The 21149-nt window shown below is 37.6% G+C and overlaps 3 protein-coding genes across 4 annotated transcripts in view; 1 reads left to right on the top strand and 2 right to left on the bottom strand.

Annotated features, from left to right (window-relative positions):
• Positions 1-1632: 1632 nt before the first annotated feature.
• Positions 1633-7256, bottom strand: LOC113671261 (beta-2 adrenergic receptor). Of its 2 annotated transcripts, XM_089187405.1 has the most exons (3): positions 7143-7240; positions 4884-4958; positions 1633-3428 (listed from the first exon to the last, which is right to left on the bottom strand). In XM_089187405.1, exon 3 carries the CDS (start codon positions 3375-3377, stop codon positions 2388-2390), a length of 990 nt encoding a protein of 329 aa, XP_089043531.1. In that variant the 5' UTR covers positions 3378-3428; positions 4884-4958; positions 7143-7240; the 3' UTR covers positions 1633-2387. The 2 variants fall into 2 exon arrangements, with proteins under 2 accessions (XP_089043531.1, XP_089043532.1); XM_089187406.1 differs by lacking the exon at positions 4884-4958 and having other exon boundaries at positions 7143-7256.
• A 2046-nt stretch (positions 7257-9302) lies between these two features.
• LOC113671265 (uncharacterized) lies at positions 9303-11151 on the top strand. The gene is made up of 2 exons (XM_027187468.2): positions 9303-9934; positions 10445-11151. The coding sequence occupies exons 1-2, from the start codon at positions 9428-9430 to the stop codon at positions 10820-10822; spliced, it is 885 nt and encodes a 294-aa protein (XP_027043269.2). The 5' UTR covers positions 9303-9427; the 3' UTR covers positions 10823-11151.
• LOC113671260 (uncharacterized) overlaps positions 10924-21149 on the bottom strand; it is a 69597-nt gene continuing 59371 nt past the window's right edge. Inside the window, exons 44-54 of the mRNA XM_089186405.1 lie at positions 21036-21138; positions 20513-20742; positions 18901-19215; positions 18213-18592; positions 17404-17691; positions 16532-16802; positions 15621-15955; positions 14616-14741; positions 13849-14000; positions 13183-13318; positions 10924-12417 (exon numbers count right to left, since the gene is read on the bottom strand). Of these exons, the coding sequence (XP_089042531.1) occupies positions 12343-12417; positions 13183-13318; positions 13849-14000; positions 14616-14741; positions 15621-15955; positions 16532-16802; positions 17404-17691; positions 18213-18592; positions 18901-19215; positions 20513-20742; positions 21036-21138 (2411 nt within the window). The 3' untranslated portion in view covers positions 10924-12342. The remainder of the gene's footprint in view (positions 12418-13182; positions 13319-13848; positions 14001-14615; positions 14742-15620; positions 15956-16531; positions 16803-17403; positions 17692-18212; positions 18593-18900; positions 19216-20512; positions 20743-21035; positions 21139-21149) is intronic.

Raw genomic sequence — 21149 nt, 5'->3', positions numbered from 1 at the left:
ATCAAAAACAATATTCCATGAAACAAAAAGAATTAAAAACCAAACGAAAGTCAAATACAGAAAATGAAGGTTCCGCATACGGCCATAGAAGTGTTACTTTTGAAACGCTTTATTTGTATAATTTGAAGTAACTTGGCTAGTTAATGATTATCACATAATACTTTTCTTATATTTAGTTGATGTAAGTCTATGTGCACGTGAAGAGATTAGGTTTCATTACTTGCTATCAGTATTTCCTGTACCAGCTACACAGTACCAATTTCATGTCATCATAATTTTGGATTGATCAGCTGTCATGGGACCTAGATCATAGTTAGTTTTCCTTTTGTTTTATATTATCCATTATTATATATATTCTTTATGTCTATATTATCGGTTTATTTCACTTGTCCCATTTTCTGTATAATAACTTTATTGTTAGTTAGGTTTGAGTTAAATTTCGTAGAGCATTTTCCTTATTTTAGATTTCGCTATATACCACAAACTGCATCCACACAGCAACCCAACTTCAAAACTTCGCCACTTTACAAGTCTTAAAGTCGATAGAATTCTTCTATAATAATCCTTTTAAGGTTACGTGGTTTCGCATCGACTTATTGCCTTCATTTTGTGACCTTTTGTAATCTACCAGAAACATTTAATTAGTGATAGTAATAGGAATGAGTGGATTCTAATTCGGTCTGTAATCATACAAGTGGTTAAAAAAATCAGCCAACTGCGAACCGTGAGTCCGATTTGTTAGTCACGAGTATGATTACATACAGGATTGGATGACACGAAGTCCTGTTACCAATTAATCAAAATTATGCCAAAATTTAAAGAAACTTGTCATTGGTTGTACGTTTTATAGGAACAAACAACAGTTAACTCAACGAAATGCGCGACGACCGTGAATTAACTGTGCTCAACTGGTAACCTTTGAGGTTACACGAAGTACATGGCCGCAATTTTTTATTTGCCAGTAAAACTCTTTTTTTAAGATTACACTATGTACATCAAGTTTCGAGGAGACGGCGGGGGAAGCCAGCACTGCTGAGAACACCACTGATTATGTTTCTTTGGCATTCAGACCTTTTGATAAGTTTCCTGCCAGGATATTGTTGCTTTTTTTTCGTGATTGTTGCTGTCCATACTTTCATTTCTGTATCTCCTGGAAGCCCTGTTTCTATTCTAGTGCTCTTTTAAAGGCCCGTTTTAATCCCGGATCCATAAAGCCATGGATAAAGAACATCAAGTAAATACTTGCTGTCGGGATCTTTTGTGCAATATATGTGCAGTATCTATGGGGGGTGGGAAGATTATTATTCGTTTGAATTTCAAATTAAAACAAAAATCAATTACTTTTTTTCGCCCTGATATTGAAAAGAAAAAACCACGAAAAATGAGTTTTCAGCTAAAGTTTCACTCATCGAAAAATCACAACCAAACAATCAAACAAAAATAATACAGAAATTGAAATTTCTGCATTACCACAATTTGAAGAACATAGCTGCCATTTTTTTCTTCAAATGCCAATGAAACTCTTTACAAACTACGCTATTTACTTTAAGTGGTAAGAAGACCGCGGAGGAAGGCTTGAAGCCTTAATATGTTGAACTCATAACAGTTTAGAACCCAGCACCTGTATCATCATCATCATCATATTTTTATTTGCCTTATTTACACAATACAAAAAAAAATTATTTATAGCGGTTATAGCTAGAAGACGAGGAGACCCAGGAAGCCACCGGGCTTATGGGGGAGCCACCTCGCTTACATTAATAAATAAAGTAAAGAAAAAGTGCTGCAAATGTGCGGGTAGGCCAATTCAAGGATTATTTAAGTAAAAACTCTTGCATTTATGGTTTAAAACTAAGATGGTTTGACGAACGAGTGACTGAAACAGGAAGAGAGTTCCAAATTTTAGGACCTTGGTTAAGAATTGTAAATTGCTTGAGATTTGTACGGCACAAATGCGTTCGATAATTACTGGCTGTTCTGGTACCATAGTTGTGAATTTGGCTATTCGTTACAAAAAGATTGAGAAGCAATGGAGGCAATAAGTTATTTTTAATAATAAAACATGAATTTGGCGATTTCAAACGTATTGACTTGGAAAATATCTAAAATTCCTAGTTTGGAGAATAAAGGAGCGGAATAGGCTCGATAGTTTTAGTTGGTGATAGCCCGCACAGCTCGCTTTTGCAAGTAATAAATTCTATTTAAGTTAGATACGTATGTGGACGACCAGGCACAGTTACAATAGACGATATAAGGATAAATATGTATATGTTTCTTATCATTTAGACTGCTGATAAATATTATCACCACCGCGTAACTATTGTTTTCATATGACTATTGTCATGTATGCTGCTCATTGTGATTCTACAAGATGCTATTATCTTACTCTATTCCTTGAGTGACATTTTGAGTGACTCTATTCCTGTATTTTCGTTACCATAGCAACCACAACTGAGTGTTCTTTTAAAGGCCTGTTTGAATTGCGGATTCATAAACCCATAGATAAATGGATTTACCACACTACCCGAGAACATCAAGAAAATGCTTGCTCTATAGAACTTTTGTCCAATAGCAAACCTTAAAATGCCGGTGCCCGCGACAGTAAGGACTGGGCACCATGTTATCACGAAGAAACAAGCTACGGTGAAGCATGCTTTTAAAACTTTTACGTCAGGAATGTTGGAACGGCGAGAATCATTTGAAGAGTGGGCTCCATTCCCCTCAGCATGTGCGTTCAAATTGCCTGTGCTTTCTTTCACAGCTCTATAAATTTTGTAATAGCAGTAAAATATTGCGATCATAACTCCGTTAGTAAACACAGCCCCAATAAATGTTGGGTATGCATATGACATTAGCTTACAATGATTAAGTTTCTCGTCATATGAAGACCTTACCCAACCAGTTAAAAGAGGTATAGCGAGAAGGGTGGAAAACAGCCAAATGAGAGCACAATACATTCGAGCTGCTCTTTTGCTGGGGAATAATTTTCTGTAAAGGGTCCGTTTTATAATCCTTATGTAACGATTAAAAGCTATCAATCCCATCGTGAATATGGAGGCATAAGACAAAATGAACAAAATTGATCCAGTCATCTGACACCACACTTGGCTGAAATTCCAAACTCCTGTGCACAGGTTGGCAATCTGGAATGGCATATATATCGTCCCCATGGCGATGTCAGTCAATGCAAGATTAAGTATGAACAAGTTGGTGTCATTACGAAGCCTGGATACCTTGTTAATAACATACACAACAAGTGAGTTACCGAACGTGGCTGAAAGGGAAATGAGAATAGCCACAGTCACTTCAATGACAGCAGTTTCAGCCCGGTAGTCACCAAAAGGATCATTCGAAGTTGATTGAGACGTGTTCGTCATCTTGTTGGGTTACGCTTGGCAGAATAGCGTTTCGCAATAATGATGCTTAACCTAGAGGAATAAAACAAAACAAAAAAACAGTCCATATATGATAAAGGTAGCACGGGCAACGTTTAATTACAAAAATTCGTTCACGTGGACATGCAAATATTTTATCATCGTAAATCACGATTCACTAAGAAAAAAAAAATTGCCCAACCACACTTCACGTAAAAAATATAGGGGACCCTTTGATTACACAAGAGGGATCTGGCGCTCAAATATAGTCCACTCTCTGTTCGTATTCTTGTTCTGCTAGTTCTTTGACCTTCTTTGCTGTGAACGAGTTAAGTAAATAGAGTCGTTCAGAAAATTTGAGTCGAGGCTCGTTGAAATACTCAAGTCAATTTTCTTATGACCAGCCTCGTTTCCTAATGCCTTGACAAACTTCAGCTCAACACCTTTCGGAATAAGTAAGTAGGCTGGCTTTAATAAGATTAACTTTAGGCTATGCTGTTATTTACGTTACTTATGTAGGGGACTAAAATTTACCGAGGTGACTAATATATCATTAAAATGACATATATTCACATTATATCGTGTTAAACGTTTTAGTGTATGGTGGTGTGTAATATTGCTGGGGTAATTCAATTATTTTAACGATCAAAAATAAACAGCTTTTTTTAGGCAATACACCCCTAAAGGAAGCTCATTGCATTGCTTAAAAAACTTCATTTAATGAAAACTAAAAATTTAACAAACTGTTCTTCAGGATTTAATTTTATGATATTTCGTTGTCATCTATCTTTAAGTAATGAGACTCCTTTCAACTCTTGTGGTTTTGCCAAAAGATTGGATTCAATTTGAATAAGTCTTTAAAGTCTTATGAGAGCGTAGTTATGATGTTCGGCCACAAAGTCTTCTTAGAACTTCTGTCCTGTATTACATAACTTTAGCTATGGCTACATTCACGCCTGAACTCCATAAAAGAAATGAATAATTAAAACAACAGCTTTCATCATTCTTTACGTGCTAAATATATAACTCTGTTAACAGTCCTGAGATTGCAGTGATTGGGTCTAGGAGCGCATTTGTATCTTATTATTATTATCGTCATTATTGCTATTATTATTATTATTTGTTATTTTTATTTATTTATTTATTTTTATCAACCGATATATGCAAAATAATGGCGAAGTCTAAATGCGCCTCAAAATGGGTTAAATATTGGAAATTCTAATGTCTGTCTCACTTGCTGTTGTCAAAAGCAGATCAGACTATTAGAGCTCGTCCATGCCTCTCTCGTTTTCTTGATTGTTACAATCCCTTCTAACTGATTACAAGTTCACCAGTGATTGCTGTCAGTGAGAGCGATTTCCATCTCAAAGGAAATTTCGTTTTTGCGTCTTAGATAAAAAGCGGATCCCATAAAGGATTCAACATTTAAAGGATTTTACAAAATAATTTTCACATATACTCACACTAATATCTGAAGGAGTTAACGAACGAAAGTTCACAGATTCTCACCTCCATGCGAAGTGACATCCAGTGTGGTAATGATTTAGATGTATGCTGTTTAGCGCACCCTCAAAAACTAATGGCCTAAAAAATTGGGTGGGAAATAAATATCTATCATTTTGAACAACTCTTCACGAAAGGCTGATTTGTGATGACGACAATAACTTGTCTAAGCAATAATGACAGATATTATATCTTTTTAAGATTTTCAGAAATTTTCTTTTATTTATTTTTGCTTTTAAATATTGGTTCAACTCTGCCACGGTTGTAAATTCAGGAAGTCAACAGTAAAACGCTATAGAAATCTTTAATTTTCTGTAATGTAATGAAAAGAGACTCGACGTTTAATGATGGCTGAGGGTCTCAAAGGGGTGATGGCTTTTACGGCTAACGGTTAAAATTTTTTGGCTAAAAAAATAGCCAAAAAATTTGATTTTTGATAAAATGCAACCATTTTGATAAAATGCAACCAGCCATGAAAAGAATAATTATAGATAAAAAAAATAAAACAAAAATTAAAAAAGCTGGGTTGCCTTTTTGCTGGGAAATACTTTTCTATAAAAGTTGGCTATTACGACTTGTATTTTTCTATTAGAGGGAATCAATCCCATAATTTATACGGAATGAACACAACTCAACTGATAATGACACCTGACACCGCATTTGGCCGAGTCAGCTTAAATCTTTGTTGAAAAAATACCATGCGTTCGCGGAAAAACTTAATGTTAATCGGTGAAAATGACAGAACCTCCCTCACTTTAGTCTTTTGCAGCTGTTTAGGTACTATTGTAAAGAATTAAATCTTTTCTTTTCGGAAAAATCCATATGGGAACCCTCGATGTCCCTATAGAGCCGTCAAGGCTTTCAAAAATTCGGAAACCACTTGCAATAAGTGAATGAAAAGCTTTAAAATCTCGATTAGAGATGGGAAAATCATCAGAAATAAGGTTTGAGAGGAAGCGATCAATTTTTTTATGACAATTTCAGTGTTCCAAGAGAGGATGCTCTCTTAGCCGCACTTCACACAAGAATAAAAATTCAGAAATTTTCCAATTTCCTTTTTCGTGAATTTTTGTTCCCTGTAGAACTGTAAAACTTTCCGACGCTCTTCATGATGTCGATTTTGCCCATGATATACAGCTGTCAACAAAAGTTTGCCCAAATCATTTTGTAATACTGTCGCACAAAGTTAGCCGAGAAGTTTCAATAACAGAAGAGTTCAATTTGCGATATTAGGTCATGAATGAAGATATCCGACCAAAGGATCGCCACAAGAATACAATACTTAATTCACACAAGAATAAAAATTCAGAAATTTTCCAATTTCCTTTTTCGTGAATGTTTGTTCCCTGTAGAACTGTAAAACTCTCCGATACTCCCTTTATGATGTCGATTTTGCCCATGATATACAGCTGTCAACAAAAGTTTGCCCAAATCATTTTGTAATACTGTCGCACAAAGTTAGCCGAGAAGTTTCAATAACAGAAGTGTTCAATTTGCGATATTAGGTCATGAATGAAGATATCCGACCAAAGGATCGCCACAAGAATACAATACTTTATTCACACAAGAATATAAATTCAGAAATTTTCCAATTTCCTTTTTCGTGAATGTTTGTTCCCTGTAGAACTGTAAAACTCTCCGATACGCCCTTCATGATGTCGATTTTGCCCATGATGTAAAGCTGTCAACAAAAGTTTGCCCAAATCATTTTGTAATACTGTCGCACAAAATTAGCCGAGAAGTTTCAATAACAGAAGTGTTTAATTTGCGATATTAGGCCATGAATCAAGATATCCGACCAAAGGATTGCCAAGTAAGCGTATTTTCAGTCATCTATAACGTAAAAGATTGTAATTTTAAAACCTTGTGTAAACTACTGCGAAAGACCTAGTCATTTTTAAACAGCAAGTTTACCACCGTGTAGTATGGAAAGTCTGTGATTATATTTTTAAGGACCTATTTTTGGTTTCAAGAAGTTTAAAGTTTGGGTTCTAAAGTTTCTGCTATGAAATAGTCGTTCGCGATTACCCATTCATGCGAGACATCCTGACAAGAGAATATCTAATAATTTCAAATTCTTCGCACATCTTCGGATTTTCATGAGCACTAAGATGGCCAGAAAAAAAAAAGTTAATGGGACAGCGACAGTTGTGATAGCAACTACAAAGTCAAGAGCAATTGTACCATGTTTTCTAAGTCCCAGATAAACTGCGGTTCCCCTGAACAGAATAACAATGACTGAGGGGAATAAACAAAAAAACAAACCTTCACAAATACTCTCCCTCGTGTTAACAAACATCCGTGGTGATCGCTGTGTTTTCCTCTTTTTAGCGCAAGAAATTGAAGAGATTGACTTGCAATGGCGGTAACTACTGAATGGTAATGGATGATAGTGAGAGAACTTGAATTGCTTTTGGCCCTTTGTTGCTGTTTAGAAGCTATTGTAATTTGGTTTTTCTGAGAGACGGTAATAAATTAAAATGATGTACTCATTAAATCCCACTAGAAATCTCTTACCATCGGAAAACTGCAGAGGTAAGGCACTCGACGTCGTTACTGCTTTCAGGGCTTCCAAATCAGTAAATTATGAGTATAAGAATCTGTATTAGTGATAGGAAAAAGGACATCGAGTTCAGGGATAAATCATCAGAAATACAGTTTGACCAGCAAAGCGATCGATCATTTTTACAATGTTTTCAGCTTATTTGATCCAGGCAATATCAATTTTCAAATATCCGTTACCGCCTTTGTAGTAAATTCATTTTTGTTCAACCCGATCGATAATGGTTTTGATGTGTTCGTAAATTAGCATAACCAAGAGGGATTGCAAATTTAGGCAAGGTCACTCTCAGTCGAGTGGTCACAGCCCATTCTTTTTTTTAAGTTGCGGATCGTACAAATGTTTGTCTGTGATCTGTTTGTCGTGCATATTCCCATGAGACGTGTAAAAATTCCCGTGAACCAAGGGCACGCTTTCTTCATAAAATGAAGAAAACACAAGCGTAGAATCTCAGAGTTCGTGGAACTCGGTTTCCTTAGGATTCTTTCCTCGATCTCTTTTATGCATCAAACACACTCGCGCTACCTACAAATTCCGAAAAAAAAAAGAACGAGCTGCAGCTTTTGACCTGGAATCGCATCGCCTTGATTTGCCAATCCTTTTGATAATAAGGATTATTTACGGACTCTGTATTTACTGAATAAAACCGATGTGGAATAAATAACGAAAAAAAGACAAAAACGAAAATGTCGTCATTACTTTTCGCTTTGAAAAATTTCAATTTCTAACACTCCAAAAAATATCCACGTTAAAATGGGTATGATTTTTATAGTATACAACACCTTATAATGTTAACGTTTTAAAATTGTTTTTTGTTGCTGTTGTTATCTTTGCATAGCTGCTGACATTCCTAATTCTCAGTTGCACCTATTTTTGTTTTGTTTCGTCTTTCATTACTGATAAAGCAGTCAAGTGATGACAGTACAGTGATATATTACACATATTTCGCGTTTGTAAAAAGGACAAAAAATAAATAGATAAACCTAGCCAAAAAATCAATTAATCAACAATATATATTTCCCATTTTTATGAAACTTGCTTAAGGATTCCTTGTGATCAAGTCCAATGCAGTGTCTCAATTTCTCTTTCGCGATGAGCAAGATTTTTACGAAAATTAATTTCGCCTTCCAGCCTGTTCGCCCAGAAAATGCGAATTTTTTAATCAGAATGGAAAGTTTAAGGCACGCTGCTAATCGCATTTTCTTATTTCAGGCAACAATTTATGACTTAAAAACTTTTTTTCCGATTCGTTTCGCTGGAAAGTTTTTAACTAAGGATATGTAATTACATGTAAAGATGACGTACTGCGCAGGTAGGGCACGTAAAGCGCCAGGATAACTACCTGTAAATAAAGTCAACTTATTAGCTAACATTCTGAGAAGGAAGAAAATTTTACAGTTTACACGCGATGTTTGATTGTGCCCTTTTAGACGTTGGGGTTGTAACATGTCAAAACATTTTAGCAAGTTACTAACAGAAGAACATGAGAAGTCAACATGGAACACATCAAAGCCTCGAAGATAAGTTATCTCTAAGGAATAGGCCACTTCCGGGGTCTTGCGATTCAGTGATCTGGTGCCGAAATTTCAGCGCGAGAACGAAGCTTAGTGCGAAGTCGCTCTCAGTTGAAAATAATAAATATATCATGTTGTAGCGTTTTCGTTGAGCCCCCTTTGAGTCCTCGTCGAGTCGTTGTTTGAATCTCGTTGAGTTCTGCTTAGGCAGGCTGTATGAACCTTATTGATATTTAAGTGAAACGCGCCATGGAGAGGCTGTCATATTGCGCGCGCACCTGAAGATCGTCTCTCCGTGTTGCGCGCGCGCTCGTGCTCGAAAAAGTCAAATGTTTAAATTTATCCGTTAGCAAAAATCACGTGGGCTCTTTCAGACGAAGCAGTTAAAATGGCAAAGTCTTCTTGCTGTTGAATGCATCTTGCCTTAAGATCGTTTAGAATTAAGGATCCTCTTTAGAAGTTTTAACAAAGTGAACATGAACCAACCTCGAGAACTTCAAAATCATTTCCAAGGCTTGCCTGAATTTCATTATGCTGCGCTGTTGGGAAAACAAGAATTACTTCGAAAATTGTTATCTACAGGTGACACAGTTCTATCCAGTGTTGACATGTATGGCAGGACAGCTCTGCACATAACTGCTTCTCATGACGTTTACAACAGTCTTGATGTTTTATGCAGAAATTGCTCAAAAGACAAAAAAATCCTTGATCAGAAAGACAACTATGGTTACACTGCTCTGCATTACGCCGTTCAAGGAGCAAACACATACTGCGCTAAGCTGTTGCTTGATTCAGGATGTAATGTGGACCCTGCCCAGTATTCTCAGTACACTCCGCTTCACCTGGCTGCCTCATATGGTTACCCTGAATTAGTTTCTGTCCTTTGTGAGCACGGCGCCAATGTTCACGCGCGGAGCGCTACCCAAGAAACACCATTACAGATGGCGGCTCGATCTGGCATCCGAATTCGGGAAAGAATGAAGGTGAGGTACGATATAATGAAAGCCCGACCAACTCTGTAAGCTTCCAAACATTTATTTTGCCGAAATTCATTTAGTGAATCACTTCTAGGTGCTTAGTCATAAACCTGGTTCTCACGCAACGTCGAATTCTCATTATCTGCTCAGCTTGTAAAGGAACCTGAATCATAGACGGATTTTGATTGGTTCAGATGACAAAACCATTAACCGCATTGTGTTCAGTTTTATCCTATAAAACAAATTGATTTCGTGTTGTCTTGGTTCTGCACAGGAAAAGACCGCAGGAGACGTCAAAACGTTGTAAGAACGTGACAAACGAAGGGCGAGTGGCACACGGGCTGCAGCCGAGTGTGTACTGATGCTCTTATGTTTTGACGTCCTCTCTGGTCTATCACAGGACAGGCCCATGGCAATATATGTATATGTTTTTCAATTGTGAAAAGTCACGTGTTCATTGTATGTGCTTTCGCAGGCCAATGAAAAGAGTAAGAGATTTTGTCTCTTGTTTCTAAGGTTCACTACATCACCCTGGCCCTTTTACTCAAGTTTGGTTCCGATGCAAATGTAAGGGACAGCGATGGTATAACACCGCTTCATTATGTCGCTATGTACTGTGAAAATAAAGAATGCGCTGCCCTCCTATGCGCAGCTGGAGCAAGCGTAAGAAATCAGAACCGTGGTAAAGTTACCGCTATCCATGTTGCACGATGTGCGGAGGTTCATGAGTTTCTCAAGCAAGTGGAGACCATTCCTCCAAGACTTGAACATTTGTGTCTACTGGTTGTGCGCAAGGAACTAGGAACGAATTTGAAAAACAAGGCGGAATACTTACCTCTACCCAAACCCCTCAAGGACAAACTACTGTTTAAGAAACTTCAAAAGATTGTTTAAACTAAGGTGAACAACTTTCCCTTGTTATTTTACGGAGAGGGAGTGTGGGGACGGGGCTATTAGATCCCTTTAAACTTCAAGTCAAAAAAAGAAGCTCATTCATAAAACAAGGTATATATATATTTTTCAAATTTGGTCAGCGACCCTGCGATTAAAATCACATTTGAGCATATAACAGGGTGTCGAATCCTGCTCCTATCTAGCAAATCACTTAATTCAATTATAGCTTTTTGTAATATCATTGGTTATTTTACTATTACTAGGGTCACCTGAATCAAACTGACCAATCACTACCTGGAAACGAATAAAAAAAATATTTCACCGAAATTCACTTAACTGGCAAAGACAACAAACTTTTAAATCAAAATTATTTGCCCTTTTCCTTCAATTGGATTGGTCAATTTTGCAGAGGTGACCTTGGCAACAGAAGCTGCTATGTAAATTCTGCAACATTAAAAAAAATCACAAGTACAGCCTATTATGATACCATTTAAGAAAAAGTCTTGTTTAAATTACAAAAATATAAATATAAAATAAAAAAATTACGTCAGACTAAGTTCACCAAAGTTCTCTGCTTTTTAACACACTAAAGAACTTTTCCCCATTTTAACATTAATTTTTATACTTGTTTCTATTGAGCCCTGGTCAAGTTGTTCATAAAAAAAAGAATAGCATGTCTGTTTCTGTTTATTCTGATGACTGCAAACCATGCCAAGAAATTTTAAATGGTAGAAATATTTCTCTACCATGTTTATTCAGGGCTTGGTTCTCAGTGTGTCAAATTATCTGAGCTACCTAATCAATTGATTATATTTCTTTTAACAAGAATTTCAAAAGTCTATCTACACACGCTCGTTACAAAATTGCTGAACTATTAAGCCACTTATATAAAGATATTGAAAAAAATTTCCAGTAATTTCTCAGAGAACAGCATGGATATTAACTGACTGCATTAAGAACGTTAATGGCTGAGTGAAAAGTTATATTCCTTTTATGAGAGAACACACTTTTTTGTACTTGATTTGCACTAATAAATACTTCTCTAAAAGCTAAACAATTTTTCGACTGTAATTTGCGAAGGTCGCATAAATTTATCTATATCATTTATTAAAAACATTCTTGCAATTTTCATAATGCTAGAAACAAAAAAAATCTATGGTACGTCTTAAGTGAATGTTATTATTTTGACGACACATCTGTATCATAACCACAAAGCTATTAATGGTTTCTAATTCCTACAACGATCTCGACAAGTTTTTATTCTGAAAGGGGAAAGCTTTCATTTTCTGTTATCTTAGAGGAGCACGTGACGTTTACAAAACTACCAGTTACTTTAAGTATTCGTTTTCAGTCAGTTAATTCATGTTTACAACCGGTGAAGGCCAACTGGAATATTTTTGAAGAAAATTACTTATTTGCTTAATACAAAAAATAGAAAATTGTTCTTGCCCTTTCCTCTTTTCACCTTGATGGTCAGTTGTAATTATTCCCTTGAGGTTGATTATCTTCAACCATGTCAGTTACTCGAAATTACTGTAGGCATCAAAGGAGTCCAAATACTCACTGAGAGCAGAGTAAATGAACTCGTATTGATCCTGAAAGTGAAAAAATCGATCAAGAAATTTATTGATAACCTGTTCCCCCGATCCTTAAGTGCAAGGAAAGGCATTAATAGCTCACTATTTCAACCTGACAGTTGTCAACAACATACCATTATAATTCCCACTAACTCGAAACTGTAGTTGTATACCAAACATTCTCATGAATTCCTTGAAAATATTCTTTCTTTTTTCCTACTACGTGAGCGAAAACCACAAAATTAAACTCCTTCTACTTATAAACGAAAACGATAGTCGGTTATCTCTTGGCCAAAATGGTTGCCACAAGCAGACCTAATGACGTGTACCTCCTTACCACAACCTACTCTTTAAAACTAAGCACGCAGTTCCCCCTTAAATTTTCAAGAAGTAGAAGTATTTTTTCATAGGACTACTAAAAGGTCTACACAATACACAGGGTGCTTACAGTTGTTCAGAGCAAGTCGGCCAGTTCAGTACATTCACGAAGGGTTCAGTCCATTACAAAGAAAAAACAAAAGACAAAAAAATACTACAGTCAGATCAGTCTGCTTTAACTTGTATCAATTATTTTAGAACACTTTCCAAACTAGTCCATTTAGTTCTGATTTAAGTATCTGGCCAGTTATTTTCGACCAACGGTATCGGCCCTCAATTTCTATTGAAAACAGCTGCCAAAAAGGCCCAATGTCCAACCCGACCAGCCGGTGAATTTCGATAAATTTACCGGAGTGAGAGTGCTTAATAAAAAGTAATCTTCTTTACAACGATAGACGTACTCACCTTTGTCTGAACCATAGCGGGCCTCTGAGCTCTCAGCTGCTTCACAGTCTGGAAGACGTCCACCACACCTTCACTCTTTAACCGCTCGATCAAAATACTGAGGGCGCAGAACACTCCGGTGCGACCCACTCCAGCGCTGATGAAAGAAAGCGATATAACCAAACTTAAGTCAGAGATTTTTTAATGACGTACAGGAGCTTTTGTCATTGATTGCGTTTTTAGATTCCGAAAAGGAACCCGACTTTTGGCGACAAAAAAGAAAAGAAAAAAAAAGCGACAAAAAAACAAGGCCACAATAGTCAATCTTGCTTGGGAAACCTCACTACGTCCTTGCAACCTCATAAACCCTCACTTCTTTTACCTCTTTGTATCTGCTTGAATTCTAAGATTTTTGCAGTAAGGCATTCTTGACCAAATAAACATGTTTTGCAATACAGAACCATAGCTGATTGCGAACTACTTGTTGTGGTTGTGTGTGCAGTCAAATCATTGAGATGTTAGTTTTAAATATGGCCAGTCTATAAACTTCTGAAACGATTACGTAACCATCTGCAAGTTCAGAACGTGGAAAGGCGGAATTTTCCACGGATACTTTAAATGGCGGAGATCAAATACTTATCCTTCAAATTGTGTTCAATTTGTGGAAGTATTAACGTCTTTAAGTACCTGCAGTGTACAGTGATAGTTGTGTTTCCTGAATTCTGCTGCCACCTTTGTACCTGGCCAATGAGATCGATTAATCCGGTACCAGATTCTGGAGATCCAACATCAGGCCAACCAGTGTAATGATACTGACGGACAACTCGCGATGCACTCTCCTGAAGTATTCAAGATAGAATTTAAACAGGTAAATAACGCCTACTTTATATTTGTAACAATCTCCTACCAATTCCAAACCATACATCGGATTTCTTTACTTGAAAATTGAATCAAATTAAACCTGAGGTAAATTTCATTAGTCTTTGGAAATTTTCTATCTTACTCAGAAAGTTCGAAATACACTTTGGTTTAGGGTGCCAAGACAGGTTATTTCTGCAAACCACCCTGAATGTATTACTTCCCGCAAAAGAAGTCGCTTTGCCTTAATTCCAGCAACAAACGCCCACCACGATTTAGACAACTTCTATTTCGCGCAACTTGTCTCTGGAAAAACAATGCGATCGCAGAGAGACAAATGTTTCCACAAAAACTCTTTATGTCCCACAAAACGAATTTGCGCTGCTTTCTGTCCTTGCTATTTGCTGCTTCTTCAAGACTCATCGCAGAAAGTCTCACATTAACTAAGGAATTGATCTTCATCAACAAGCTTTGCTCCTCTAAGGCAGCATACAAGTTTTCCTAAAGTGATGTTTACTTCGATATTATCGTTCAAATTGTTCCATTGCGAAAACCCTTAAAATGTAGTTAATGCCGTTTGGCAGCAGTAACGATACCTTGGTATTGGTGAGTTTTATTTCACGCATTGTGTAATCCTCGTAAACCATCTCATTGGTCATTTCCACCACCAGAGTGCCGATATTCGCTGGCTGTTTTGCAGGCCAGTAACGATGTACCTTGACCTGTAATAGGATAAAGGATTTCACATAAAAATGTTGAAATAATCTAACCTTAAACCTCTGACTGTTGTTTCTCGCACTCTACTCCAAAAAAAAGATACGAAAACGAACACAAATTCGAAGAAAAAAACTGGTCATAGATGAATCATGCCTTCGACCTCCGAAGTGGTGACGCCCTTGTTTTAGTGAAAACGGAAAGGAAACTGTATCCTTCGAGGGTTTAAATAAAAGCTGTCAGCAGCAGTTTACCGCCCCCTATATCAATTCTTACTGCTGTCTTGGTTTTGCTTTACCGCTCTTTTTTCGGGTACAGCTCCCATGAGTTACCAAGAAAAAATTTCTCCTCACAATACCAATACAATATCAATCAGACAGGTGATGAGAGTTACGAAAAATATATAAGTTAGAGGATTTTCTAGTTGATCCCGTACCAAATTCTCAGAATTAGCATCATAAGAATTGTATGGCAGACAGTAAGGAGAATTACTAGAGAGATCTTGGGCATTAAAGGGTTAAACTACCAGGAGCCACTTATGGAAAAAAGCAATTGAAAGCCATGATGCTGTATTTTCTGAGGCGAAAACGACAAGATTTACGAAGTGCATTTCTGTCTTGGAATGTTGCTTAGTACAAATTGGAAAGAATTTTGGATTAGTACAGATGCATAAAGAAAATAACGAAGAAAAGTTGGTCTGATTATCAATTCTGACTTCTACCTGTCCCACACGAAATTGCGAATGAGTTTAGAAAAATTGACTTAACAGCCAAAAGACAAACTGTCTTTGATATATTCAGTTTTTCTTTTGTATTAACCTTCCTATGAATATGTAATATAATTCTTATATGCCTAAGAGTTTATTTGTTAATATGTTCCGCGATTACCTTGCCACTTTCAGTCTCTTTCGAGAGCATTACTATGGTGGAGGACTCTTGTTCCCAGATCATACGCCAAAAGTCCGGAATAGTGTCTGGTATGGGAGCCTGTGTTGCAATGAATGCTCTTCGAGTCATGTAGCCATCAATGAAGTTAGCATTGATGTAGTCGGAACCTTCTATGCCAGTGATCATACTTAGTTTGACCCGAGTATCATCAAAGGCTAACACGTTTGCATAACGATTCTTTGTCTTGTTGTAGCCCATGTTGGCAGCCTGGAACTTGGTTTGCGGAGTATTACCGCGACCCAAACGGATGAACTCTTCATCCATTTCAGTTTGGCCTGAAAATGTAGGGAATACTCTGAGGTCAGCCTGGGAGTAGGGTCATTTCATTATTCCTAAGTGTTTTCTAATGAAGCGAAGGAAACCAGAAAGAAAGAAAAAATGGCACCTAAGACTCAACTAACTGTCAAAGATCTGTTAGTACAGGTTACAAATACAAACGTCTTCAGGCCCAACTACTTCTTACGGCGCTTGATTAGGTAAACTTTTTCAAAAGGAAACGGCATTCTCTTGGAAACAGTTACTGTGGGAACATTGCAAGCTGGGTCCTCTGCATTCCCCCGGACCGACGTTTAGTTGAAATTTTCATCATTGCTTCCTTTTTTCATCTGAGAGTTTAGTGCCAGTAAATGAGTCGTTGACCATGGAGCTATCAGACAAGCCGAGGCCAGTTATAGTTCTTATTGTTAAAGTTACGATGCAGCATACGTCGTCTTACTGGAAACTCCACACTTAAGAATCTTTTAGTTTCCAAGCATGACGGTAGCAAAAATACTGCTCAGTAACGAACTCTCAGCCTTTTTGACAATGCAAAAGCCAAACAAATTTAAAGAAAAGATGAAGGAAAGACGTACCAGTTGAAGGACTGACTTGCATTAGGAGCTTCATGTGGGATCTAAGATCATTCGCTCGTATCTCAGTGTATCCAGAATGAATGGCCTCCAACAGAACTTCGTGAATAAAAACATATTGCTCCTCCACCTGGACCATGATATTTCTGTCACGTCGTAATGTCATAACGTATCCAAAGACATCTACTGTTTTCTCTGCAGCAATACTTTGTAACATGGCATCCACCACGATGAAAGTACCAGTTCTGCCAACCCCAGCACTGCAGTGAACAACCTGAAATAAGGAACGACTGTTAACTGGGAGCAGTTAACACTAACTCTTTAGTTCAGTTTTTCATTTGAATTCCATGGTAATTATTTTCCATGGGTAACCATTCTCGTTCCAACATTATGTCTTAATCTCCCCTTCTTAAGCTGGTATGTCTTGCAAACTATTTGAAAACTAGTCGCTCCTATTGAACGAACACCGATTAGGAGTTATCACAACTTGAAAAAGAGTGGTTAAATATTAAACGATGTTGCATGCCTTTCTTAATTTTTTGAAGAAGTTGAGCGAATTTCAATTTCTAAGCACCTAGGAATAAAAATTTATCAGAGGGGATTTGGGAATGCCACTATTCCACCCATAAAAGTCACGCCTGCCACGCTTGATAGTTTGTTTCTTCAATGCTTCCCTCCCGAAAAACGCTAGGTACACTCATGTGATTGAGTGCACAACGCGCCATAATTGAAATCAAGGTAGCCATAACATGGGGTCCAAAAGAGTGGTATTGGCTGAGATAATTCATGATTTTTCAGAACAGCTACTGGCCCTTTCCTGCCCTTATCCTCTCTGACTCTGAGCTACACACCACTCAGACTTCAAGAAAACTTACCATGGGCCCTGCGTCTGCTGGATTAGCACCAGACGCTTTCTTAACAAACGTGAGAAGTGAAGTAGGACAAGAAGGGACACCATGATCTGGCCATACTGTGTAATGGTACTGATGTAGAGTTCTTTCACTTCTGCTATTGGCTTTCTTTAGAGTGAAAGTACGGATTGTGAAATCGCTGAGCTCCACTATCTGCATTAGCGTTACTTGAATGTCGCCATAAGCCTTTCCACCCTCCGACGGCCAGTATTGGTGGCATTTTATACGACCTCGCTCTTCCAAATTCGTCACCTGGGAGGGGATGGACAGGCAATGTTAATGGGTGGACAAGAGAAAAATAAGAGAAGACAAGAATAGGAAGATCTATAATCGGGAAATGACACCAGCAGAAAGCGGATAACGTAAAATTGATCGTTCGTTAAAGATAAAATGCGTATAACCAAGCAATTTCAATTAGCAAATTTCGCAAGCTTCGGTTTCATTTGTTTGCCATGGCAATTACGCCTGATACGTGACAAAAGAGATAGGCTAAATCTAAAGATGTGTAAAATGCGTGACAGTCATACGTGACCATGATTAGGCTGTAAAACAATAACGTGGCTCAAGATCATTTTCTTCTGGCCACCGTCAAGTGGACGTAGAGCTCTCTCAGAAAGAAATTAAAAAAAACTCTTATAGGTTGCAAAGGTTTCTTTTGGTGACTGTACGCTATGCCGTATTTTTAAAATTAGTTGATCTTCCATTCATCACCGCCAGATTAAGAAATTATATGGAAGGTTAGTAAACAGAGTAATAAAATAATTAACACATACCATAACGATGATCTTGGAATCTTGTTCCCAGATCATTCTCCAGAAGTCATCTTCGGTCTCTGGGAGGGGTCCCTGTGAAGCGATGTACGCCCTCTTTTTCTGATAGCCTTCAAGAAAGTTTGCGTTGATGTAATCAGAGCCTGGTACACCTTGTATGTGCGATAATTTGACTCGGCTGTGGTCGTATGCAACTACGTTATTGTAACGGTTCTTGTGCCTGTTTTCCTGAGCCAGAGTCGCATTCCAAGTGAATTCGGCTTGAGGCTTTAGAGCACCATACTCTTGAGAAAACAAGAGATCGCCATTGGCGTGCAAACGTCGCACGTGTTCTTCAAATTCCTCCACTGGCACTGCTTCCCCAGGATTGTGGGCGGGGTTGTCTGTGGATTGAAGAAACAACTGTCATTTTCTCAATTGAGCTATCATCAATTGGGTATCCAGTATTGTAGTGGTTTTCTTTTACTACTCTCTGAGATCAAACCCTTGCCACTCTCTCAACCAATCGGATGAAGGAAACCACTTGCTATATGGTCGCCCACATTTTTGCACTGAAATCTCTTTGGCTCCCCATAATTTTCCTTCCCCCAATGAGCCGTTTTGGTAAATTTGTTTTGTTTTTTTTTACTTCACTGCAACGAAAAGGGCGGCAACTTAGTTTTTGGAAGAAAATTTTTCTAGAAATTCTTACCGAAGGCTCCTAATCCACGACCAAGGATTTTTTGTGATAGAGTTCTTCCACGTTTTTGAGGTCTCAGGGCCATCTCTTCCTCGCCGTTGCGAGGGCTGCTTTGTCGTCGACGATAGACGAAAATTCCCACTGCTATACATACAGTTATGATAACAATTATAACAACCACTACCACGATTGTAACTGTGTGGTCCTTGTTGGTTTCAAAGTCAACGAATCCTTCACTCTCATAATCACCCTCTTTGTCGAACGACCGCTGAAATGCAACGTACTTAGCTCCATCGTCGAGCTCGCCATTGAGAAACTTTTCCACGACTAAAAGAAAAACAAGCAAACTTGGTTAAAAGAGTCAAAATACCTCTTGTCTAACTCTAATTATTTGGAAAAATGGGAAAAAAAGAAGAAAAAAAAAGAACGGGAGGAGGGAGAAAGCAGAGGGAAGCGGCAAGGTTGCTGTGCCAAATTCAGAGTGGCAACTAACTCCACAAATAATTTCTTTCAATTTTTTTGAACATTTGAAGGTAACTTTCGAGAAGTTAAATCACTCTTTAGGAGCTCAAGTTTCATGTCATAATATTATTCATTCATTTTTAATGACGCTTACTTCGTATTCCATAAGAATCCAATTGCATAAATTAGGTAAAGCCGCGTCCTCTTTTCTTTCTTTATCGCTCAGATTTCAAAGACCTGATCCGTTTTATCTTCAAGGCGACAATTTTTTTTATCGTTATCACCTCTTTTCTCACCAATGTGTAATGTTGTAAGGATAATTTACATCTTTGTCACTTCTCGGTGTTCAAGAGTTCGCGATAACATTTGTCGCATGCGCACTATCGAAGAGCATTACTTGGTCTTCTTCACTTTCTTCCGGAATTCAAAAGTTATAGCTGCGTCCTACCTCGGTATCATAGTATATACTAAGGCCGTGCTTTCAATGAATGGATCTCACCACAAATCGACATAAATTTTCTCTATAACCCTATCGACATTTTTTTCCCATAATGGGTGAATAAATAAATGAGTAAAAAAATAAAAAGATAAATAAAAATATATCATCGCAATTTTTACTAAAGCAATCTCAACGTTTTTTGTGCTAAGTCTGGCCTCTGAACCATGGACTGTAAAGCCAAAAGTTTGACGATATGCCTGGGCTTTCATTCCCTAAGTGAGTGTCGAGATAACTTCTTTATGACACTGACTAATTTTTTTTTTTTTGTACCACTAAAAACATCAGTCAATGATTTAGTCTGAAACTTTCTCTGAATACCTATCCTAAAGCAACTCTTTGCTGAGGCTAACCACAGTGCCGTATGAACGCTAGTTAAAATAATAATAATAATAATAATAATAATAATAATAATAATAATAATAATAATTATTATTATTATTATTATTATTATTATTACAATTTTAAAAATCCAACATAAACATATCAATTAAATTACAAAGAAGACCTTTTCCGCTGTAAGTTTCATATACCCAAGGCATTGGAGCCGTAACGCAATTCAAGTGATTCAGAGAGGTTGAATTTTTTTCATTTTTTTTCGCATGTATAAGATCAATTCAAATGTCATATCAGATTGATTATGAGAAGTCAAGTCGATTGACTCACCTTTTCTGCGCTTCCTTTTGGCGTCAGTAACACCTTCCGTAGAGTAGTACTTCCCGTCTCCAACAGGAAATGATGTCCTCTTCTCGTTATTGTTTGCAAATTCAGCCGTAACGTATGGTTCCCCTGCCACTCGATCTTCATATTTTCTGGTGACTTTAGCATATTTTGGATCTGACGATTTCCCTTGATCTTGTCCATCTGTAAGTTCCATGACTATCACTTGATACTTACTAAAAATGAAAAATTCAGAAAACACAATTTTTATTTAGGAGGAACTTCTTAAAGCCAGGTAAGGAGTTTCTTAAGGAGACAACCTAAGTGAATTGGCTTTGGCAAAGAAAGAATCAACCGACACCTCACTTTCCTGGAAAAAGTAAGTTCTAAAAAACTCCAGGGAAATTAGCACCAGGGCAGAAGCCACCCTGAGGGTATGGGTTACGACCGTCCTTCGTCACTTCCCTTCCAGAGATTAGGCTACGAAGACTAAACAGAAAAAAAAAAGAAAAAAAAGGAGAAAACTGACGTGACTGGGGCACCGTCACTCAATTCCTGTTTCGGTACAAACGGTATGTTCACTTCCGTTTTTCCAACGTCGCCTTCGCCCGGTTCTGGCGGCTTTGGTGGATCTAACATGGTG

The sequence above is a fragment of the Pocillopora damicornis genome, chromosome 11 (assembly GCF_964200805.1).
Source record: "Pocillopora damicornis chromosome 11, jaPocDami1.2, whole genome shotgun sequence".
In the NCBI taxonomy this organism is placed as follows: Eukaryota; Metazoa; Cnidaria; class Anthozoa; order Scleractinia; family Pocilloporidae; genus Pocillopora; species Pocillopora damicornis.
This window is presented reverse-complemented; position numbering and strand designations above follow the sequence as displayed.

Excerpts from the sequence above, each read along its gene's own strand:
- LOC113671261 (XM_089187406.1), bottom strand. The coding sequence starts at position 3,377 with ATGACGAACACGTCTCAATCAACTTCGAATGATCCTTTTGGTGACTAC.
- LOC113671265 (XM_027187468.2), top strand. The coding sequence starts at position 9,428 with ATGAACCAACCTCGAGAACTTCAAAATCATTTCCAAGGCTTGCCTGAA. Across the intron at positions 9,935-10,444 it reads GAATTCGGGAAAGAATGAAG|GTTCACTACATCACCCTGGC; the intron begins GTGAGGTACGAT and ends CTTGTTTCTAAG.